Source organism: Pinus tabuliformis, chromosome 9 (genome assembly GCF_031772625.1).
Source record: "Pinus tabuliformis cultivar Carrire ecotype Pingquan chromosome 9, CPIR1, whole genome shotgun sequence".
NCBI classification, from domain to species: domain Eukaryota; kingdom Viridiplantae; phylum Streptophyta; class Pinopsida; order Pinales; family Pinaceae; genus Pinus; species Pinus tabuliformis.
In genome coordinates, this window is record NC_142307.1 from 1,813,752,374 (window position 1) to 1,813,777,552 (window position 25,179).

At 34.7% G+C, this 25,179-nt stretch overlaps 1 protein-coding gene and 1 pseudogene across 1 annotated transcript; both read right to left on the bottom strand.

Annotated features, from left to right (window-relative positions):
• Positions 1–6,158: 6,158 nt before the first annotated feature.
• Positions 6,159–24,664, bottom strand: LOC149156023 (protein DMR6-LIKE OXYGENASE 2-like). The gene is made up of 5 exons (XM_089444608.1): positions 24,654–24,664; positions 24,360–24,554; positions 6,905–7,159; positions 6,475–6,796; positions 6,159–6,377 (listed from the first exon to the last, which is right to left on the bottom strand). Exons 1-5 carry the CDS (start codon positions 24,662–24,664, stop codon positions 6,159–6,161), a joined length of 1,002 nt encoding a protein of 333 aa, XP_089300734.1.
• Positions 17,234–21,221, bottom strand: LOC149156024 (cytochrome P450 709B2-like; annotated as a pseudogene).
• Positions 24,665–25,179: the final 515 nt, after the last annotated feature.

Sequence of the window (25,179 nt, forward strand, 5' to 3'; positions counted from 1 at the left end):
GTTCTTTCCTTCAGCAAAACAGACTGCAGACATCTTCACCAAGACATTCACTGAGCAAAAGCTTCGCTCTCTGCGTGATCGTCTTGGAGTGAAGGACACAGTTGCTTACAAACTGTCTTTTCTTCCTCTTTTCTTTTGATTACATTGTATCTTGAGGGGGAGTTTTTCCCACGAGGTTTTCCCTCTTTCCTTAATTTTAGTACAAGTTGCACTGTATTTCGGGTGACCTTTGGCCTTAGTTGCTAGGGCCCATTTTCTATTTTTCCCTATAGTGGTGTTCAGGGGGGGTGTTGGAACTACTACACACCTACATCCGGACTCCTAGTTAGAGCATGGGACTACATGCAAGATTCGTTTTGCATGATTTACTCCTTGATTTGCTCCTTTAACTTTGCAACTAGTTAGTTCTTCTACATGATTTAGTTCTGATTTGCTCCTTCTGTCACTTCGCAATTGGCTAGTTCTCTCCGGAACTTGTTGTAGGTGTTGAGTTTTCTCATTAATCACCACTATGGTGCATTACCTTGGGATTTTCACCCAGTAATGCTATATCATGAGCATTGTAACCTATTTTCTAATGAATCATTCTTTTGTTTTTTCGATTTTCTTTTAGTGTTTTTTCTCTGCAAAGCTGTGTGTTCAACCTTTACTAGCTAGATTCATCTGTACAGGTTTTCTAACACATTTACACATATGTTGGTTATCAAATTTCTAATTTCTTGGTAGTTTTCCTGAGAATTTAACTCTGAGCATTCTCATGATTTCATGGTGCAAAATAGTAGTAATAATAACTATTGTTTTTCTAGGCCTATTCTTAATTACAATCAACAAAGAAATTATAGTTCACAGAACAATTACAGCCCACACAGTAACTTAACGGGGACCTTAGTGTCCACATACAATTTCATTTCTGCAACCAGTAGCCTTAATGTCCACATAAAATTTCATTTCTGCAACCAATAGCCTTGTTTCCTCTGTGACTTTTCTCATAACGTATAATACTGGTAAGCCTATTACATAGAGTAAATTTTTTTTTCAAGGAACAAGAAATAAAATAGAATCCATATAATCGTGTATTAGATAATTATCTGCTACACCACCCTTCGAATGAGAAGTTGGCTATTACGTTCAACCTTCTCCCCTTGATCTCCTCAATTCTTTCAGAACAACTTCTAAGGTAGCAGTCTTGAATTCTCTGGAGGCCCCATTTCCAACCTAGAATTACTTTCCTTCCACCAGGGAAGGTTGTTCACTGAATTCTTTCTCACTAAATCAAGTTCAGCTCAAGGAATACCTTGTTGTTCACTGAATTCTTTCTCACTAAATCAAGTTCAGCTCAAGGAATACCTTCTAGCAACCTGTGCCTTTTTCACCCCACTTCTTTTTCCCCTAGAAAAAAAGAAAACAAAGAGAAGAGATAACTGCAAAGAAAAGAGATAACTGCTCCTAACTGATAACTCTCTAGTAAAAAAACAAATTCTCTAACCTTCAATAAAAACAATGTATTTTTTAGTAACTCAAATAACTTATTTACCATTACAACTAATATAAGTAACTAATTACTGGCAATTTAATTTGTCCACAACAGTGAAATAGTTTACAAATACTTTAACACCTAGAGATGTCACACTCTAAGGATCTAAAATATTTATACGTTTTAATTGAATTCTCTTTGTATCTGTCCGCAAAACTTAACATTTAAAAAAAAAAAAAATATTACTCTTTAGTCATTACAAGTCTTTCGGCATTACAAATCTTTCTAATCGTTTCATATATATATATATAACCAAAAGATTATAAGCGTGACCGCTCTCCAGGTTTGTGTGCTTTATGCCCATTGCTCATGAAAAAATGTAAATTAAAACAGGAATCATGAACGTGGCAACCAAGGTTGAACAATGTCTTCCAGAAATGCATGTTTTTTTATGTCAACTAATATTACCTCTTAAGATTCATATTTAAATAATATATTTATTAAAATATATCTATTAAATAATAATTATTTTTAAATTTTGTAATTAAGTGCATAAGTTTATTTTACAGTTTAGGCTAAAGACAATGTGTAAGTATGTTTGTCTTTTTTAAATAAAAATATAATATTCTCTAAATAGAATACAATGTCGACTATAATTAAAAAAGAAAATATTTTATTCATATTTAATTAACCATCCATATGAATATATGATTTCATATAAAGTAATTAGAAGTGAAAACATTATATGTGAGTAAGATGTTTAAACCTTATACTTTTAAAAAATATTTTAAGAGGTGATATCAACTTCATATATATCTATAAAAAAAAAAATTAATTAATATTGACCTGTACTTAAAAATATATTAATAACAAAAAAACCAGTTTATAAATGACTCAATGCACATGTTATGTAATCTCTATAACATTCAAAGATACAATTTCAGAAATAAAAAAAAATAAACATTTCTTTTTGCATTCTAAAATAAGTTTACACATGAAGAAATTTGATCTCTTTACGTTCATATTAGATCTTTAGTTAAGATCAATCTATGCTGGTAGTTTCTCAAATACAAGTTCACGTGAGGATTGTCAAGTTTGAGAGAAAATGTTTTCATAGGTTAGTTTTAAGTGCATATGAGTTTTTCTTATCAAATACTTCCATTACTCTTTTTTTTAATTGTAAATTTTAGTTGGATGGTTTAGAATAAACTAGTAAAATAAATAATAATAATAATAATATATTCTTTCCCTATATATTAAATGAATAAATAAAATTTCTCAAATAATTTATTTTGATTTTTAAATCTATATTTAATTTATATTTAAATTTTCATATTTCTAAGTATGATTATAAATTTATTGTCAAAAAATTTTGATAGAAAAAATGAAACATTTAAATAAAGTGAGTTTTTTTTCTTATTTAACCTAAATATGATTTATGATTTTTTTTTATTTATATAATTAGAAATAAATTTTAAATATAAATAAATATTAAAAACATTTACATCTTTTGTATTTAATTTGTATTAGACTTTAGAAATTAAGTTTTGATAATAATGTTAATGTTTATGATATTAATTTTAATATTAATATTAATGTTGATAGGGTAGTAATAGTATACATTATTAATAATGTTTTATGTTTTCAAATTAAATTTTATTGCAATTTTATTAATTATTAGTAATATTTAAATATTAATATTAATATTAATACTTATAAATAATACTAAAATTTGATTTATAGTAATATTAAAAACAATATTACTAATAAAACTATTTATATAATATTAATGAGGTTCATACCAATAATATTATTAATATCATTAATATTAATCACATTTAATTAATTATATTTATATTTTTAATAACAATATCATATTTAATATAAACATTAACATCGTTAATAACATTAATTTAATAATGGTCAATTATAGTTAACTATAATTTATCATTGTCATTCATTGTTACTAATGGCCTACCATGTTCACCTACTATCATTTTCATTAAGACTTTATCAACTAGGATCAATCCTCATAAACCATGGTTAACCATCATCAACTATAATTAACAGTGATTAATCCTCTTCATGCATTTTCAACCATAGTCAACATTAGTCAAATTTAATTAACCTTACTCAAACATATTTTGACCATACTCAACCATAGTAACTGTAGTTAATCATATTCAACCATATTCAACCACAATCAACCATATTCTAACTACTATCATCCTTAGTTACCAATAGTCAACAATCACACACTATAAACAACATGAGGAATCATTCTCATGGAGGATCAAACATGGTCAAACCATTTTCAATAATGGTCTCCATGGTCAACAAGGTTAATAATGGTCACCCATATTCTAACCACTATCATCCTTAGTTAGCAATAGTCAACAATTGTACACTATAGACAACCTAAGAAATCGTTCTCAAGGAGGATCAAACATGGTCAAACCATTTTCAATAATGGTCTCCATGGCCAACAAGGTTAATAATGGTCACCCATAGGAAACATGGTTGAACATGATCAACTATAGTCAACATGGGTAACATTGTTAAACATGTTTCACCATAGTCATCCATATTAAACACTAGCAACTTTGGTCAACCATGTATACCAATAGTCAACCATATATTCAGTGTATTCAACCATGTTTGAGCAACTCAACTATGGTCAAACAAACTCATCTCTAGTCATACAAGCTCAAACATTATAAACATAGTCAAACATTATAAAAAATTGTCACTCATTATCACCCACAATCAACCATACACAACCTCAGTTAGCCATTGTGAGCCATAGTTAACCATTGTCAACCTTAAAGTTAACCATGATAAACCATAGTCAACCTAAAACAACCCATGTTCTACCCACTGTTAGTGGCCAACCATTATCAACCATGGTTACAATGGTTAAAAATGGTCAACAAAGGTCTCTATGGTTGAATATGGTCAACCATATCCATAAATTGTCAACATCTCTAATTATTATCTATCATAGAAAAGTATAGTCAACCATGGCCAATTATGTCAAACCATATTAATTCATGGTAAACCTAGTATAATTTATCAAACCATGTTCACCCATGGTCAACATGGTCAAACCATGGTTATCATGCTCAACCATAGTGAGTCATGGCCAACCATCCTCAACCATGATCAAACATGGACAACCATGGTCAACTATGTTCAACAATTTTCAATCATAATGTATCATATTAAAGTATAGGTTGAAGTGGACTAGCATGGTCATCCATAGTCAACTATAGGTTTACCATAGTAAACCCTCCTCCAACATAATAAATGTTTGACCATAAGTTGAAAACATTTAGCTATAATAAGAGATAGTCAACCGTTGTATACTAATCTTTCCCATGCATATCTACTATCAACTAGCACAACCACATTAGTAAATTGTACTTGATATATGTTGATTGGTGGCATTTTCCATCTTTTATATGCTAATTGGCATACCAAAATAACATTAATCTAAATATATCAACTACATTTGGTAATGTGATTGTGCTAGTTATATTTATAATAGATTTTAAAATATTTTCTAAATTTATTTAAAAAAAAAAATCAAATGTCTAATTTAACTTATGTTCGTTAATTTATTGAAATTTTTAAAAGTCTAAAACCAAATTGAGCTTTAAGATGTTGACATGAGTTACTTGAAATTAAAAAAGCTATAAAAAAATTAGTTTGAAAAATATTACATGAGCCAAGGTTTATTCATGAATAGGAATATGTAGGAAACATGTTCTTGTGGCAGTTGGGAAATTTTAATTTCCAACCCACTGTGTTTTGGGAATTCCTGTTTGTGTTGAATATACGCAAACATAAATATTTATGTTATACATTTAAATTACGAACCTTAATCCTGCAGCAGCCTTCCTTTTCATTCCACATGCATGGAAGAAGAACAAACGCATAACCAGTGAATTTAACTATTTCACACCGGGGAAGGATACCAAAACACAACTATGTAATTTTCTATTGTCATTCTACGTAGCATAGAACAAAGAGACAAATACCCGTTGGCCAGTGATATATGTCAGTAGGGAAATCATTTGTGGTGAAGATAACATTCAAAGTAATATTTATGTTAGGCATTTAATATATGAAGCTAAATCTTCCAATGCCCTTACCCTTTTTATTTCATATCCATGGAATAAATACAAACTGATATAGCCAGTGAATTTAACCATTTCCCCACTACTTGGTCAAGTAGTAAGCATTTCGTAGTAGACTTATGAATGTTCAGGTATAGTGGACGAGTTCCAAGTACTTCGTAGTAGAGTCATGAATGTTCAGGTATAGTGTATAGATGTTATTGGATTTGAGAATTGTATAATTAATATATGGAATTGATTTTATAGGGTTGATTTGAGAAATTTTTATTTAAAACTTACGTCTATATATACATTCAAAATATATTTAAAATCACAATTTTTTTTTCAAAATTATATATCTAAAACTTACCAAACAAAAAAAACAAAACTATATTATTTTACAACAGATACTTAAATCTCACCAATTCATTCATATATATATCAGTTGTACACTAACAGCAAAGCGGGGCTATATATATATATATTTCCATCTAAATATAACTTCAAATTATGAAAGCATACATATCAAACGTTTATTGCTTTACAGAAGGCTGCTTAACTAATGTCTAGCACGTACATGGAGGTGGGTATTCTTCGTAAGTGAATTTCCGGTAACGAGCAGGACTATCGGGGTTGATCAATGAAGAGAAGGGTTCTATCACTGCATCATTAGAAGGGGAGTAGAACATTGGAATAGACATACGTGATACAGAGGAATTCACTAGAGCGCGGTGGATTGTGCTTTTGTATAATCCATTGCTCAAAACCAGAAAAAAAGAGAGGAACTGTATCATCACACAATTAAACAGCTTGCTATCTGAATATATACTGTGATTGTTCTTTAGTGGCTACACTGATCATGGATTTCATCCAGTGCTTTACCTGTAATTGGTCTCCAATATTGATTACGAAGGAATCTGCAATGGGTTGAACAGCAATCCAATTTCCGTTGTTAAGCACTTGCAAGCCGGATTCTTGATCCTGGAGAAGAACCGTGAGAGCGGTGGCATCTGTGTGACTCGGTAAGCCATAGGTGAGCTCTGGGTTCGGGCAGCGAGGGTAGTATTTTATTGCCATATGTTGGCCGTGTTTTCCAAGAGCTATATTCAGAAAGTCGGGCTCCAGTCCCAGGCTCTCTGATATGACATCTAGCAAACGTAAAGTCATTGCCCTAACCTCCATGCAGTATTTGCTAGCAACTTCTCTGCATTCACGCCAAACACAGGACTACTATTCTTAACTATATACCAGATGCAACGAATGGAATGTAAATTTTCAAGGATTACGAAAATGGAAGCTTTCTTATATCCACCTGTAAGCGGAAGGTTTTGTAGGCCAATAGTCAATATAATCTTCCAAAGGATAACAATGGTGTCTCAGGTAGTTCCTCCAATTAAAAACCGTCTCTTTCCTAATGTGAAAGCTACTCGACAAGCGTACAACGCGTGAAGGGTCTTCGGAATACAAATCTGCTCTATATTCCGGAGGCATTGTGAAGAATTCTTGGGCAACTTCCAGCATTCTCTGGATCACCCTCTCGTGCACTCCATGATTTACGATCTGAAAACACATTGGAAAGTAATGCCAGCGGTATCAAACCTATGCAAACATTGGACTAACTTAGGTTTTCAGTTGTCAATTTGATTTCTCAAAATTATCAGAGTATGCTCCCTCTGGAAAAACCTAACATGACCTGAATTGGTTTTGCCATGACCTCAATTATAAGTTATCGAAGGAGGCTTTAGAGTGAAACAATTAATCTCTGATGTAATTTTTTCCCATATGCAGGAGGAACCGAACTTGATCTAATACTCTGGTACTAGATATGTTTAGAGCACAGATTTTTACATTGATGGATAAGTAAATGACACCGCGACAAATTTATATGGAGTTGCTTGGACACACATTTTGATGCAGGAGAATCCAGCTAGGGCATCATGACCGGGTGTTGATCTCCGCCAAGGTAGAAAGTTGTATTAGCAAATTGGTTTATTTATGTTTAGTTTGTCAAAGTAGGATGTAGGACTTTGTTTTCTTTTTAATCTCATTATTAGTTAAGAATAGTTTGGACTGTTAAGGTCATTAACTTGTCTATCCTTAATCAACAGTAGATTAGTCCCTTGGACACAAATTTTGATGCAGAAGAATCCAGCTAGGGCACCATGACCAGGTGTTGGTCTCTGCCAAGGTGGAAAGTTGTATTAGCAAATTGGTTTCTTTATGTTCAATTTGTCAAGGTAGGATGTAGGACTTTGTTTTCATTTTAATCTCAGTATTAGTTAAGAACAGTTTGGACTGTTAAGGTCATCATCTTTAATCAACAATAGATTAATAACTGCTCTGTCATTGTAAAGGAAAAAGACAAATATGTCTATTGTAAAATCTTGCAGTACAAGCAGAACCGAATACATGCATAGTTATGTAACTAATTAGAATTACAACTAAAAAAAAGTAACTACACAGTTCAGGTAACTGTGAACAGAGGATATAAATGTAAATGAGAAAATCATTAAAAAGTTTCAGCATTTAGCATACAAGCATTCATAATAAAGGAACAGAAAATTTTATTCCAATCCATCTGTATAATCCTAACATTTTCTTTATTGCTTCCTAATTCACCAAACAACCCGAGTGTTTGACACAGTACGTGTAGACTAGCTTGTTTATTTTCATTTCCTAAAGAAACAGAGTTCAGACACCGAAGATTGTAACAAATTTCCAGAATGAGGGTTTGTAACCCATGAAGAGAAATCAACATTGAATGTACAAGAACAAACACAAGCAATTTGGGCAAATTACACATATATGCATAGTCATAGAAGTTGCATATCATTTTCTCAATTTCGAATCCATCCACCTGAACAAATACGAGAGTGACTACAATACTTTCGGGCCATTGAATAAATTACAAATATAACCATGAGATAACAAGCACAGTTCGAGGGCGTTCAAGCCAGAACGAGAGGAACAACAGTCAACAATTACCATTAAGACAGAGGTAATTCATAACCAACGTTTTCCCTGAAATTTCTTTTCAATTATAACATGAAAATGTCTGAATATACATAGCAGAGCTCGAATATAACCTACAAACAGTCACAAAATTGACGGCCAACAAACCCTAGATGAGGGTTTTGGGAAACGGCTCCTATTTTGCACAAATTCACAGACAAAAAGCACAGAGGCTAAGAGAGTCTACATTAAAAACAAACCAGGACGCTGGATTATGACCGAAAGACATCAACGACAAGCATTGAGGAAACCAGACCCTCTAACTTATAGGCCCTAACTCTAAAACCAAAAAAAAATTGGTGACGGTGATAGAGCCTACCAAGCACGAGCCGAAGTGACTACTCCAAGCACGCCCAACTGCAAACCCATAACCTGCAAAAGAACCAAGACTAGACTGTGAGTAAACTGTCGACAACAGGAGAAAAAAGAAGTGCATGAATGTATATAAGGAACGGATACATTTCCTTACCTTAAGGGTTCACAACGTGAATAGAGTACAGGCCATTGAGCCACGAATTCTAGATATCGACTGAGACAAGGGAGCAATGACATTAGAAGCAGAACAATAGAGAGAGCAAAGTGAATCATGGACAGATGAGTTTACCTGTAGTGAAGCCGAAGACAGGAGAGCGTTGTTGTTTTGCAACCTGGATGCATGCCAAAACCACTGAGATTTACCAGCAAGACGACCTGATACCAGAACAGAGATTGTGGAGCAAAGACAAGTTTAATAGTTGTAGAAGAATCACAAGCAAATACTTACACAGGTGATAGAACCCTCATTATTTGCATAACAAGCCAAGCCCATAAGGTGAATGCAAGAGTTAAACGTTCAGACAAAGTAACCCTAACCGGAGCGCCCAACAACTACAGCGTAGCTGCATGCATAGGTAGCATAAACCTTGCCAGAGAAAACCCTCGACAACAAGAAGCAAAGAGCGGAAATAACTGAGCGATAGTGGTTGGGAAGGTTTTGGCATGAACGAGGAGTGGGAAACACAACCCAAGGCACAGTACAGCATAACAACTATTCTCGTAATCGCCACCACATCAGGTTCAAGAAATATCCGAGGTCAAGTCATTAACTATAACCTAATCCATAGTTTAATCATTATTTACATCATTTAATTAGTTATTAACCTAAACAGTGTTGGGTTGGTCCCACCATAGTGGTATCAGAGCAAGGTATTGGAATTGGCTGAAGAAATGGAGGTTGGAAGGAGAGGTCGTGGAAGGGGTGTTCGGAGGATAGCAGAGGAAGGACTGAGAGAGGAGATCAAGATTCTTTTTGCTTGTTTGGAGGTAGTTGAAGCTGGGAGAAGAAGGAATCCAGAGATAGGCGATGATAGCAAAGAGGAAGCTGAAGCGACAATAGATGGATCAGATGGAGAGGGCCTGAAAATGAGACTGTTGAGATCGGTCTTAATGGTAAACAATAAACCCAAACCAAAACTCCCAAATTATGACGGCAGCTTATCCGCAGATATTCTATTGGACTGGATAGCGAGCTAGATAAGTATTTTGAATGTGACGAGGTCAGTGAAGACCGCAGAGTTAAGTTCATTGCGACAAAGTTTAAGGGACACGTAGCCTTATGGTGTGATATTTTCCAAACAGAGAGAAGGAGATTGAACAAACTGCCGATCAAACACTGGTCAAGGATGGTGGCCAGGTTGAAAGGCAGATTTTTGCCTAAAGATTATTAGATTGCACTACACAGGCAAGTGCAGAATCTGAAACAGAAAGGAATGACAGTAAGGGAGTACACTGAAGAGTTTTATTGAGTGAACTTAAGGGCCGGTTATACAAAGGATACCCTAGAGAAGACAGCCAGGTATGTAAATGGTTTAAGGCTAGAAATTTTAGATGAAATTAGTATTCTTTCTCCAAAGAACATTGAAGAAGCATATCAGAGTGCTATGAAAGCTGAAGAGAAAATTACTAGAAAGAAAAATGCCAGGAGAGGATGAGGAACAGGCAGAGGAAGAGGCCAGTCCTATGGCAGAGGGCGAACTGCTAGCAGTAATGAGGAAGGTAGCAGTTCTAAAGCTTCCAGATCGGTAGAAAAAGGTGACAATACGAGAGGTGGTAGGCCATATCACCGAGGTAGGGGAAATGGCTGAGGAAGAGGAGCGGGTTACCAATGTTACAGGTGTCATAAGTGGGGACACATATCATTTGAGTGTCCTAAAGCAGACCTAGATGGACAGAGGGGAGCGTATGTTACACAACTAGAAGTAGAGGCACCCGCCCAAGAAGCAGAAAATGCTCCAGAAATAGGGGAAGCCCTGGTTTTGAACAAGGTGTTGTTAAACCCATCCAAAGAAACCACCGAAAAAACTCAGCAAAAAGCTTTGTTTCAGACGGTTTGTAAGTCACACGGTAAGCACTATAAGTTCATTGTTGATAGCGGTAGTATAGATAACTTGGTGGCCACAGAGATGGTGGAAAAGTTAGGATTAAAGCGGTTGAAACATGCCACCCCTTACAAATTTTCATGGCTGCAAAAAGGCCATCAGTTGTTGGTAGATGAGCAATGCAAAGTGGAGTTTCAAATAGGCAGATATAAGAATAAGGTCATTTGTGACATAATGTTAATGGATGTATGTCACATACTGCTAGGCAGGCCATGGCAGTATGACAGGAAAGTGGTACATAACGGGAAGACAAACTATTATAAGTTTGTCAAGGATGAGATCAAGCACACACTTGTGCCCATCAAGGGGGAAGAAACAATAGGGACAAGTGAGACAAGAGCATTGTTGGTAAGTGGAAAATAGTTTCTGAAACAAGTTGAGGATAGTGAGGTGAGCTATCTAGTTGTAGGAAGAGCAAAGACTGTACTGCTATATGCAGAGGTGTCAGATTTATCCACAGAAATTCAGCAGATGTTGCAGGAGTTTATCGATATAGTGGTGGATGACTTGCCAGATAAACTACTCCCCAAAAGAAGCATAAGTCACCATATTGACTTCATACCTGGAGCAAGTTTGCCGAATAAGGTAGCACATTGGATGAGCCCCAAAGACAATGAGGAGATTAGAAAGAAGGTGCAGGAACTGCTAGACAAAGGATTAATAAGGGAGAGTTTGAGCCCTTGCACAGTTCCAACAGTTCTCTCTCCCAATAAAGGAGGAGAATGGCAGATGTGCACAAACTCGAGGGCCATCAACAAAATCACCATCCGGTACAGGTTTCCACTACCACGGATGGAAGACATGATAGCTTGCTTAAGTGGGGCAGCATATCTTTCTAAGATAGATTTGAAGAGTGGGTATCACTAGATTCGAATTCGAGAGGGGGGTGAGTGGAAGATAGCCTTTAAGACTAATGAGGGACTATATGAATGGCTGGTTATGTTATTCAGACTCAGTAATGTACCTAGTCCATTTATGAGGTTAATGAATGAAATGTTGAAAGAATACATTGGAAAATTTGTGATAGTGTACCTAGACGACATATTAATTTTCAGCAAGACAAGGGAGGAGCACCTTCGACATGTTCGGAAAGCGTTGGAAAAATTGTTGCAGAATAAGCTGCTGATAAATCTGAAAAAGTGTACTTTTCTGCAAAAAGAGATGATTTATTTGGGCTTTGTAATAGCAGAAAACAAGCTGAAGATGGATCCAGAGAATATTTCAATGATAGTTAATTGGACATCCCTGAAAAGCTTATTTGAGGTACGTAGTTTTCATGGGTTGGCGAGTTTTTATCGGAAATTCATAAGAAATTTTAGTGAAATCTGTGCACCTATGTTGGACACTATTAAAAAGGCCAATCATAATTTTCGTTGGACTGATGTAGCAAAGAGGAGTTTTCAACTACTAAAGAACAAGATCACAGAGAGACCGATCCTGAGACTGCCAGATTTTAAAAATATATTTCAAGTTTGCTGTGATGCTAGCGTTACGACTATTGGAGCTATACTCAACCAGGAGGATAAACCCGTTTTATTTTTCAGTGAGAAGTTAAATGAAAGCAAGCAGAAATATTCGTCTTATGACAAGGAGTTCTATGCTGTCATCCAAGCACTGAAGCATTGGAGACACTACTTGCTGGGAAATGAATTTGTGTTGTTTTCGGATAATTTTGCACTGTAGTATGTGATGCAACAGCACAAGATGAATCACAAATATATCAAGTGGGTGAAATATTTGCATATTTTTACCTTTGTGTTGAAACACATCAGCGGGCAGGCCAACAAGGTGGCGAATGCGTTGAGTAGGAGGGCCTTACTTTTGCAGGAGAGTATTGTACAAGTGTTGCGTTTCGAGCACTTGAAAGATTTATATCAGTCTCACATAGATTTTAATGAGGCCTACGAGGCATGTCGAAATCCCCTGGTGAGAGATAATAATCCATGGTTGGACTACAACTTGCAAGACTGTTGTTTCGAGGAGGAAAGCTATGCATTCCTGACTGCTCGATGAGAGAGAATATTATTCGGAAGAAGCACAGTGGAGGTCTAGCTGAACATTTCGACATAGACAAGACACTCGAGCAGCTTAGCCATTTTTATTTTTGGCCAAGAATGCGAGGGATGTATAGCGATTCGTGATCAGATGTAAAGTGTGCCAGTTAGCGAAGGGTCACAGTCAAAACACGGGATTGTATACACCATTTCCCGTTCCAAGCAGACCATGGGACTCAGTCAGCTTGGACTTCATCTTGGTTCTACCAAGGACACAACGGGGTTATGACTCGGTAATGGTAGTAGTTGACAAGTTCTCAAAGATGGTGCATTTCATCCCTTGCAGAAAAACCAGCGATGCCACTCACGTGGCCCACTTGTTCTTTACAGAGATTGTCAGGCTACATGGTTTGCCTAAGTCTATTCTTTCTGACAAGGACGTGAAGTTCACAGGGAACTTTTGGCACACCCTGTGGAAGAAGATGGGCACACAGTTGAGTTACAGTTCTTCTTATCACCCGCAAACCGACAGACAAATAGTGGTGGTAAACAGAAGTTTGGGAAACCTACTACGAAGCTTGATTGGTGAGAATTCGAGGATGTAGGATTGAGTGCTTGCCCAGGTAGAGTTCACTTATAATGACTCGCCCAATCGTAACACGAGTTGCAGTCCTTTTCAAATCTTGTATGGCATGCATCCTCGTGGAGTGCATGAGTTGCGAGATCTCGGACAGCAAGAAATGTGAAGCGCAGATACGGAAGATTTCGCGAATGTGATGAGATATTTGCATGAGCAGGTGAAAATTAAATTGCAGTACAACAGCCAAAAGTGTAAACAACAAGCAGATTTGAAAAGAAGGGAAGTGCAACTCAACGTGGGAGATGAAGTCCTCACACATTTGCATAAGGAACGCTTCCCTAGCGGTGCATACAACAAGATAAAGTACAAGAAGATAGGTATCTGCAAAGTCCTCCGGAAATTCTCAGCGAATGCGTATGAGATACAGCTACCACCAGGGTTAGGCATTTCATGCATATTTAATGTGGCAGATCTGTTTCCTTACACTGCTGACCTAGAAGAAGAAGACAGAACCACACGGCCTACACAGAATACCCAGGATGGAGGAGAAACTTGGATGAGACAAATGCCTTATGTTCAGCCTCCTGAGATCAAGAGAATCCTCGACACTAAGGTGGCCAAACGAACTCGACAGATGGAGTATCTGTAATACCCGGTCAAGTGGAAGAACCATCATATTGAAGACATTTCGTGGCTTGATTCCAAGTAAATTGAGCAAGTGGGTTCTTCAGTCGAGAAGCTCATGGACCAGAGTCATGATTTGTTTTCACCTGTGGAGCTTGATGCAGGAGCATCCAGCTAGCGCACCATGACCGAGTGTCGGTCTCCGCCAAGGTGGAAAGTTGTATTAGAAAATTGGTTTCTTTATGCTCAGTTTGTCAAAGTAGGATGTAGGTCTTTGTTTTCCTTTTAGTCTCAGTATTAGTTAAGAACAGTTTGGACAGTTAAGGTCATTAACTTGTTTGTCTTTAACCAACAATAGATTAATAACTGCTCTATCATTTTAAAGGAAAAAGACAAATATTTCTATTGTAAAATCTTGCAATACAAGCAGAACTGAATAAATGCATAGTTATGAAACTAATTAGAATTACAACTGAAAAAAGGTAACTACACAGTTCAGGTAACTATGAACAGAGGATATAAATGTAAATGAGAAAATCATTAAAAAGGTTCAAATTTTAGCATACAAGCATTCATAATAAAGGGGCAGACAATTTTATTCGAATCCATCTATATAATCCTAACATTTTCTTTATTGCTTCCTAATTCACTGAACAGCCAGAGTGTTTGACACAGTACATGCAGACTAGCTTGTTTATTTTCCTTTCCTAAAGAAACAGAGTTCAAACAGCCGAGACTATAGCGAATTTCTAGAACGAGGGTTCGTAACCCATGAAGCGAAATCAACATTGAATGCACAGGAACAAACACAAGCAATTCGGGAAAATTACACATATAGCATAGTCATACAAGTTGCATATCATTTTCTCAATTTTGAATCCGTCCACCTGAACAAATACGAGAGTGACTACAGTACTTTCGGGCCATTGAAGAAATTATGAATATAACCATGAGATAACAAGCACATTTCGAGGGCTTTCAAGCCAGAACAATAGGAACAACAGTCAATAATTACCATTAAGACAGAGGTAATTCAAAACCAATGTTTTCCTTGAAATTTCCTTTCAATTATAACATGAAAATGTCTGAATATACATAGCAGAGCTCGAATATAACCTACGAAGAGTCACAAAACCGACGGCCAACAAACCTTAGACAAGGGTTTTGGGAAATGGCTCCTATTTTGCACAGATTTAGAGATTACAAACATAGAGCCTAAGAGAGCCTGCATTAAAAACAAACCAGGACACTAGATTACAACCAAAAGACATCAACAACAAGCATTGAGGAAGCTAGACCCTATAACTTACAAGCCCTAACACTAAAACCAAAAAAGAATTGGTGATGGTGACAGAGCCTACCAAGCAAAAGCCAAAGTGACTACCCCAGGCACGCCCAACTACAAACCCATAACCTGCAAAAGAGCGAAGACCAGACTGTGAGTAAACTGTCGATAACGGGAGAAAAAAGAAGTGCAGGAATGTATATAAGGAAGGGATACATTTCCTTACTTGAAGGGTTCACAGTGTGAATAGAGTACAGGCCATTGAGCCACGAATTCCAGATATCGACTGAGACAAGGGAGCACCGACATTAGAAGTAGAACAATAGAAAGAGCAAAGTGAATCATGGACGGACGAGGTTACCTGTAGTGAAGCCGAAGAAAAGAGAGCGTTGTTGTTTTGCAACCTGGATGCATGCCAAAACCACTGAGATTTACCAGAAAGACAACCTCATACCGGAACAGAGACTGTGGAGCAAAGACAAGTTTAACAGCTGCAGAAGAATCACAAGCAAACACTTACACAAGTGACATAACCCTCATTGTTTACATAACGAGACAAGACCATAAGGTGAATGAAAGAGTTAAATGTTCAGGCAAAGTAACCCTGACCAGCGTGCCCAATAGTTGCAGTGTAGCGACATGCACAGGTAGCATAAACCTTACCAGAGCAAACCCTTGACAACAAGGAGCAAAGAGTAGAAATAACCGAGCAATAGTAGGAGGGAAGGTTTTGACGTGAACAAGGAGCGGGAAAGACAACCCAAGGCACAATACAACATAACAACTATGCTCATAATTGCCACGACATCGGATTCCAGAAATATCCGAGGTCAAGCCATTAACTATAACCTAATGCACAGTTTAATCATTATTTACATCATTTAATTAGTGATTAACCTAAATAGTGTTGGGCTAGTCCCATCACATTTCTGTATCATATTACATTGATGGATAAGTGGGCGAGGCCATCACAAACTTATATGAAGTCCTATGGATATACATATTTATATTATATTTTATATTTTATATTCATATTAAGTAAATATTTTAAGAGAGATTTGATATTCATATTAACTAAACATTTTAAGAGATATTTGCTCTAAGAAAAATTTGATTCGCTTGTATGCTTCGCTCAAAATTAAGATGGCCAAATACTACTTCCTAATAGTACTATTTACATTAAATACAAATTAATTATATTAATTTTTAAAATACTATTATTATTAATATTATTATTATTTATTACAACATGTTTTTCTATAAGAAGTTATGAATCATATTTTTATATAATGAAATATTTCAGTTTAAACTTTTATATATCTATATCTATATATATATATATATATATATATATATATATATATATATATATATATATATCTTTATTCCAGTTTACTAAGTTTCGATTAGTTCAATATGAAAACATTTTTTTGATCTCAAAACTCAAGGAAAAGTTTGCACTTCAAATGATATGATTCTTCTTGGCACTTTTTAGGTCAAGAGTTAAGATGGATATATGTTGGTTTTGAGCAATATACTAATAAAATATTTTAGCTATATTTTCTTTTTCTATTTTCACTCATTTTATATAATAGCAATTGCACCACATGTTGCAATGGGAACCCCGTAAGACAAGAGCCTTGGAAAGAGAGAAGATGGAAGTTAAAATTCTATTCATTTTTTCCAAATTCAAATTTTGCATAACATAGTTATATCATGGATTATAATTTCAGAATGGATTTATATTTAGTCTTAGTGAAATATGTGATGCAGTCTGAAGACAAAAGTGATACCTGGAGTTTAGTTTATTTAGGAATCTCAAAAATAATATGGAAATATATTGAATGGAATACATACTAACTTCATCTTGCTAAGCATTTATGCATCTGGTATATCTGTGCCACAAAAACTGATCACCTCTTTCCTTAACATTTCTTGCCATTCTGGGTTTATTGAGAGTAAGAATATTTTCTAGGTTAATAGAATGGAAGTAGTTTCATCCCCTGCAAAGAAAAATGTCTTTAATTCATCCATGATTCCATCAATATTCATGACCAGAACTTTTTGAGGCCCTCCCAATTATTTCTGGTTGGCCGTCATCATAATTCCAAACAAGTCACTTCCATAGCCAATGTGACCTCTTGTTGTTCTGGGCTCCAAACTACTTTGAATTATATAATTCCGGATTTGTTTAACTCTTCTATCAATCTTACATACATACATGTTCTTTCTTGTAGGAATGTATCTGTCAAAAAGTTAGGAAATATAAGTCGTCGGTCTTTAATTATAACTACTCTAAAGCATTATGTTACTATAGAATGTTTATGGACTATGTATAGCACTCAATAGAACATTATGGATGGATCTATGGATTATGGCACTACCCTCTAAAACCGCAGGTCTTAATGGGCATTTTGGAAAAAGCATAAACAAAATTACAAGTACTAATGAATTTGTAGTGACATTGAAAACTCTATCATTGAAAGAGAACTATAGCGTAATTACTCTCTTCATAGCATGAAGACGGATTGTTCAGCTTTAGCAGTCATTTCTTGCAATTCTATCTGCATTTCAAATACTTATTTACCTTCATTGTATGTACTACCGAACACAGTATGAGATATGGTATCCCTTGTTAATTCTCTAAACTCTTTGTGAACATCAATCTCTTTGCCATTAGAGTCCGACTAAGCCATCATTTCTTTCCAATTCTTGAGCATGAATGAAGTGCAAGAAACCATTTTCTTCACCATTGGCTATCATTGGAAACATGAGCACATAGCTTAAGTCAATTGTATACTTTATAAAGAATCCAAATATCAAGGCCTCCCTAAGAAATCGACAAGCCAATACACATCCAAATCTCAAGGACTCTCTTTAATAAATCATCTAGCTGATATGCAGCATTATTTAACATTGGTATATAAATTCAAAGACGAAAACATTAGTTGATACCAATGTTACACCATGTTTTTGGGACGCGGGGGCAAGGGAGTGGGGATATGCTGGAACGACCTATGCAAAATCTCCCCACCAATTTTTAGGAATTGTCGAGGGACATTGCGGTCATAAAAAATTATAAATACAAAAATATTAATATATGATATATCATTGAAATTTTAATATTTATAATGTAATTGTATTTATCATTATATAATATATAACACTTACATCATGAAGGATAAATGATAAATTGATGAATCATATAACTGAAGTCTGAAACAAATTTAAAATGAAAACCATGATATCATATAATCATACATCATACATGTAGGTTTATAATTGTACGATGTAACTACTAACAATGTACAATGAAAATAAATGTTTAAACCATATTGAAGTTCCAACTATGAATACTGAATATGGAAATAAAAGTCAAGTGTCATAGATCAAAAGTCAATTTTTTATAGAGTTTAAACCCTTCCCGATTCATAAAAATTAGAATTTTTTTATTCCATTAAAAAATTTGCGACTTTTGTCCGGGGAAACCAACCCTCATGACCCCTTTCGCCTAGGAAACAACCCCATTTGGAGGATTTGACCCCAAAAATGAAGGAAACATCCCCTTACAAATTTTTGCACATACCCTACTTTTGGGAGCATGGGAAAATGACCCCCAGTTGTCCCCGAGTCCCTGGAGCATGAGGGAGCTAGGAAACTCGACGCTTAGGTGGGGGGACGCGACCCCATGGAACACTATTTGATACACATCCTTGCCAAATGGCATGGGTAGGAAAATTCACAGCATATAAAATATGATTTAATATGCTAGAGGAAAACACTATTGAAAATAATATATCACATGGTCACAAATAAAATTTTGCCGTGATTAACAAATCAATTTTTTTTTAGTGTTGATGAATTTAATAATTTATTTTAATTTCTTAATCATACTTATCAACTATCATTATTAGACACTCACGATTCTCAGTATGATGAGGTTTGGGAGTTCTGCACCAACTTCATATGTTCAAATTATAAGCATCAATTAACTTGATTCATATATTTACCTCCTTATTAAAGACCCACCATTACATTGTAACTTGACATGGGAGGTATGCACCAGTCTGATAAGGTCAAATTATAAGCACAAATTGATAGTAAGTTCATGCATATATTTAAGGGAATGCTTTTGTTGGTCCATAGAATGCCTATATTCAATAGTCCTAGACATGTAAGGTAGCAATCCTTTCTTAAAATGTCAAAATCTTCAATTTCTTACAAAATTGTTATAGTTGTAATAGATTATCAAGTTTACTATAGTGTGATTGTAGACATTCCAGGAATCCATACCTTAAGTTTATCAATACCGAAGACAGGGCTCATGATCCTTCTATGCTTTACCCATATCAATCCATCTAAAAGAGGAAATCCACGCCCTAACAAAGGAAACACAAATGTCTTGGGGGTCACCCTTCCATAGTGACTGAGTTTATTCGATAAAAATTCCTTGATTTTCTCTTGCTCTAAAATATACAACCATGGATGGGTTCTATACCAACAGAAAAATGTCTCTCCTCAGCAGAACCAATTACCAAATACAAATCAAACATTGATTTCAACTTTGACACCATTGAAATGTATAGCCTTGAATGGAGTCCATACCAATATAAAAATGTCTCTCCTGAGCAGAAACAATTACCAAATACCATTCAAATATTGTTTTCAACCATGACACCATTTAAAAATCCAAACAACTAGCATAAAACATATGTTGTAAATTCATCATTTTATCATTTTGATGCCTACAATATCAATATATGAAAGTAAAACAATCCTTTAAGTAAAAGAGAATGAATGAAAGAGAACCATATATGTGGCACCACTTATGGTAATGTGGTGTGACCCTAGGAACAATGTCATGAGAAACATTTTGCATTGGCTGTGCATGAGCCTCCTTTAGAAGTTGTGTGCATTCTGGCATGCTCCGAGAGAGTATCTCACAAGTTTATTATAGTGTGATTGTAGACATTCTAGGAATCCATACCTTAAGTTTATCAATACCGAAGACAAGGCTCATGATCCTCCTCTTCTTTACCCATATCAATCCATCTAAAAGAGGCAGTCCATGCCGTAACAAAGCCAACACAAATGGCTTGGGGGTCACCGTTCCATACAAATAGAAAAATTTCTCTCCTGACTAGAAACAATTACAAAATACTAATCAGACATTGATTTCAAATTTGACACCATTGAATTGTATACCCTTGAATGGAGTCCATACCAATAGAAAAATGTCTCTTCTAAGCAAAAAAAATTATGAAATACCAATCAAACATTGATTTCAACCTTCACACCATCTAAAAATCCAAACAACCAGTAGAAAACATGTGTTGTAAATTCACCGTTTAAGCAGTTTGATGCCTACAAGATCAACATATGAAAGTAAAACAAGACTTGAAGTAAAAGGGAATGAATGAAAGAGAACCATATATCTAGCACCACTAACGGTAATGTTGTGTGACCCTAGGAACAATGTTAGGAGAAATATTCTGCATTGGTTATGCATGAGCCTCCTTTAGAAGTTGTGTGTATTATGGCACGCTCCCAGAGAGTATCTGGTAAAGTCAACCTCTTATCGTTTGGGCTATATAGACCTTCTGGAATGCATAAGGCCTCCATGTCAAGTCTTGGAAGATTTTGAAAACTATGCTCCCAAACAAAATAACTAAAATGGAAACCAGTGCTTCAACACTCTTTCTGATTAGCTCATCCATATTCAAAACCTCACACAATGCTATAGCACTATAACAGGGCTATATCAAGTTAATTGCCCCATAGTTCTCTACATCAATGAAATTTTCACAAAAATGAGCCAAGACACAAAATCTATAGACGCAATTGGGACCTGAAAATGCAATGAAACTACACTCAACTCTAAAGTGCCATGATCAAAACCCACAATCTGTCTTTAATCAAACCATAAATGGTATCTTCAATAAGTACTTACTGATTTCTCTCATAATTATCATTTTGTGACTTTCTTCTTGCTTTTGATTTTTATTTAAAAATTTATTATTGGGTTTAACTGTGGTCAACACATTGTAATTACGTTCTAATTGCAAAATGCACCAAGAAAAGATTAGACATCCACAATTTTCATGTCAAGGAAGAATGTTGGTGCACATCATCGAATGATAGGTGTAATTGGGCTTATTCAGATCATGAAGAGAAATTTCATGTTTTTAAACTTGATGTTCTTTAAAATTGACCGATGGAGAACTCCCTTAATTACAATAGGATTCTTGTCATTGGCAATGAGGAACTCATGGATGTGCGTATTAGAGATTCACATGTTAAAGCCTCCAACATTCCTTCCCAATTTTCAACAAAGACTGAAGCATTGACCGATGAAGATGAATGGTCTAAACAGAACCCATTAGGTAGTTTATCAAGGCAACATAATGTTGTTGGGACCTGTAAAAAAAATTCAGCACCATAAAAGATTTCTAATAATCATGCAACTCAAATTCTTGTTCATGGTAGAAATGTTCAACACCTTCTAAGTGCAGGAAATGGAACAGATCGAGTAGAGCAAAATAATGATTTGAGGGGACCTTTTGGGCTCATTCCAAAGGAAATTTACATAAGTACAATGATTCTGTAGTTTGTTTTCCTTCAAACAATTTCAATATACTTGAGAAGATCCAGTGAGAATGAGTCAATAAATAATGAAATGGAAAATGACACAGTGCCCAAAAATTCTTTTCCGCAACAGACTAAAGGATACACACCACATGTAGATTTAGAAGTTTCCAAGTTTGACAACAACAAAATTGCTAGTTATTGCAATTGTCTAAACAATTTTTTATTTTGTTACATAAATGTGATAACAATGGTATAATAATTCCCAACAGTTCCAAACCCAATCCATAGATTTGAGTCAAATACTAAATTTTATTTTTAACAGAATGAATTATTCTTTTAGAGGGTTCTAGTAATCCCTGAAACCCTTGTCAAGATCATGGCACTTATGATTTTTTTCGATTTTTTGAAGCAGATCGTTCAACCTTCACAAGATTCAACTTTCATCAATTCGTACGTTGATCTATTGCAGGGGAAACAGAGGGTCTTCGCTTCTTACATGTACTTCAAAGAGTTACACTTATGATTTTCGATCTCAAAGACATTCGACCGACCACTAACACATGCAATCTTCCCTGAATCTGTTTAACTTCTTTCAGTTGCCTTGAGGGAAGTGAAAATCTCTTCATGTAGTTCAGAAAGCCCTAGCTTCATTTTTTGTTGGTCTTATGATACTTCATTTGCATTAGCATGCATTGGTATGATCATTTTCTTAATCCCTTGATCCTTTCATGAATTTCTTTGAAACCAATAATTATTCCTATTAAGTGCCAATGACAAAACAATAGCTAGAATCACAATAGGTTTTCAGAGCAAGTACCTCCGACAAATACTGAAGAGGAACTGTTGGAGTTGTAAGTTCCAAAATGATCCAGATTACAATAAGATGGCTTTCTTCCATAAGCAACAAAAACAGGGAAGACAGGTCATTGAACAAACGCCTGAAACAATTTGGTCTTCATCCCTTACATGCTTGGGCTGGTGTTTTTCTGTGAAGATCCATGGTGACTATGCACTCTGGTGCAGCGACTTAGAAAGGACGGTGACCACCGTTTACTAAACCCTCAAACTGTTTAACCATTTAACAAACTCTCAAACTGTTTAACCATTTAAAAAACCACTCAACTTATGATCAAACGACCAATATTAATCCCATTGTCTAACACCAAAATCAATGGCCCATAAAATTAGATAGTGGCACACCACGGGAGTTCATTTAAGAGGGAATACCTTATGGCGTAAATATATATATATAGTTCACATTAAATTTATTTTTTCTTATGATTCGACACATTTAAAATGCCAATAAATGACGTGTGATATATATCCATAGGATATTCTCTCTTTCATGTATATAAACATTGAATTTTTTTTTGTTATAAATATTTTTTTAAAATGTTATATCAAATCCATATTAAGAATGTAATAAATCAATGGAAAGTGAAAATACAAAAAAGATTAATTAAATTATTTTAATTAAGCTTTTTGGTCTAGTTTTCTTCATAAAGTTATTGAGAACAGAAAATTACAATGTTTTTCGTTATATAAAATTGACATAAAATTCTATTATTTAATATGGACATTGGAATATTTTAATTGTGGCTAATAAAGTATTTTTTTTGTGATTGATATTTTTTATTTTAGATATTATATGTTAATATACAACAAATTCCACATCATATAATATGAATAATATTATTTTTACATGTCATCATCAACTACATATTACATAAAAAGTAAGTTAATTTTTTTTTACTTTCAATTATTTTATCTTTATATTAAGATGGACTAAAATTAAATTAAAATTTTATTTATTATTATTATTTTAATTTAAAAAATATTATTTTTAAATACAAGATTATCTTCTTTTTACAGTAAGCTGTAAAATATCTCTCCACAAAATAATACTTTAGTAAATTTATAAATAAAATAATGGAAAAAAAAAATCCTATAACTAAAAGTTTTAAAATGTTTCAATTGGGTTAGGCATCCTCACAAGTAATATTGGTTACCTGTGAGGTATCTTGGGTTAAGTATATGCGTATTTTTATTAAAAGTGAATACATTTTTCCATATATGATCATTTATGTATAAAATTTATAAAAATTCACAAATCAATTTTATTTAATTTTTATTAATATATAATAAATTGAAAATTCAAATAAATTTATATCATTTTTAACTTTATATATTATTAAAATAAAATTATTAAATTTATCTTAATTAATTATCCAAGATAATAATAGAAATCGAAAGGCAAAGTACCTAGAAATCCGTACTGTTGACAAGCATCCTTGATATTGCGAATCACCCTCTGCCTAGCAGAGACACCGAAATTGTCAAGATCCACCACGGGAATAAAGTCCGGAAAAGCCACCTCGTTTAGCCTCGGAATCTCACTGGGAGGTCTGATGTAACAGTCCGGGATTCCATTGATCTTTGCTGCATATGTTCTCCTCTGTTGTCTGCACTGTTCTAATTGCTTCGCCAACTGTTTCTTCTAATGCCGCAGAAGTCTCCGGATCACGATCTCTACTTCCGAAGGCATAGTATTGGCACCTTACAGCATAGGCATATTTCAGTACCGTTGAAAACTAAGAGAAACCCCTGAAAATCCGAACTAATCGAAATTTGCGCGAAGAAATTTAATCTGCTAGGAGAGAATATGGCCTGAAAAACAAGGACGGAGAGAAAAATGCATAACCTGAATCGGTTGATATTATTGCTCGGGCCTGGGCAGATAAATATACTGGCTACATTTCAATTGTGTCCAAGGCCTGTCGCTTTCTCAATAGAAAATACAGAGTTGTTTAATACAGCGGAAGATTTTTATTAATTCAGCCTTAAGTTTGTACATTTGTACTCAGTCCAAATATATCGCAATATATAGATTCATGGACATAATAACTTGAAGGATATAGATTCTGACTCAGCTATAATTTATTTACATTCAAAAACAATAACTTCTGAAATTATATCCAGTAATTCACATAAATCTAGAATATTTACTGGCAATTAAAAAGACAACTCAACGAACTTATCATATTTCCATTTTTACATTATTCTATTCTAATATTTTCAAATGGGATT

Excerpts from the sequence above, each read along its gene's own strand:
- LOC149156023 (XM_089444608.1), bottom strand. Across the intron at positions 6,797-6,904 it reads ACAAAACCTTCCGCTTACAG|AGAAGTTGCTAGCAAATACT; the intron begins GTGGATATAAGA and ends GCGTGAATGCAG. Across the intron at positions 6,378-6,474 it reads ATATTGGAGACCAATTACAG|TTCCTCTCTTTTTTTCTGGT; the intron begins GTAAAGCACTGG and ends GTGATGATACAG.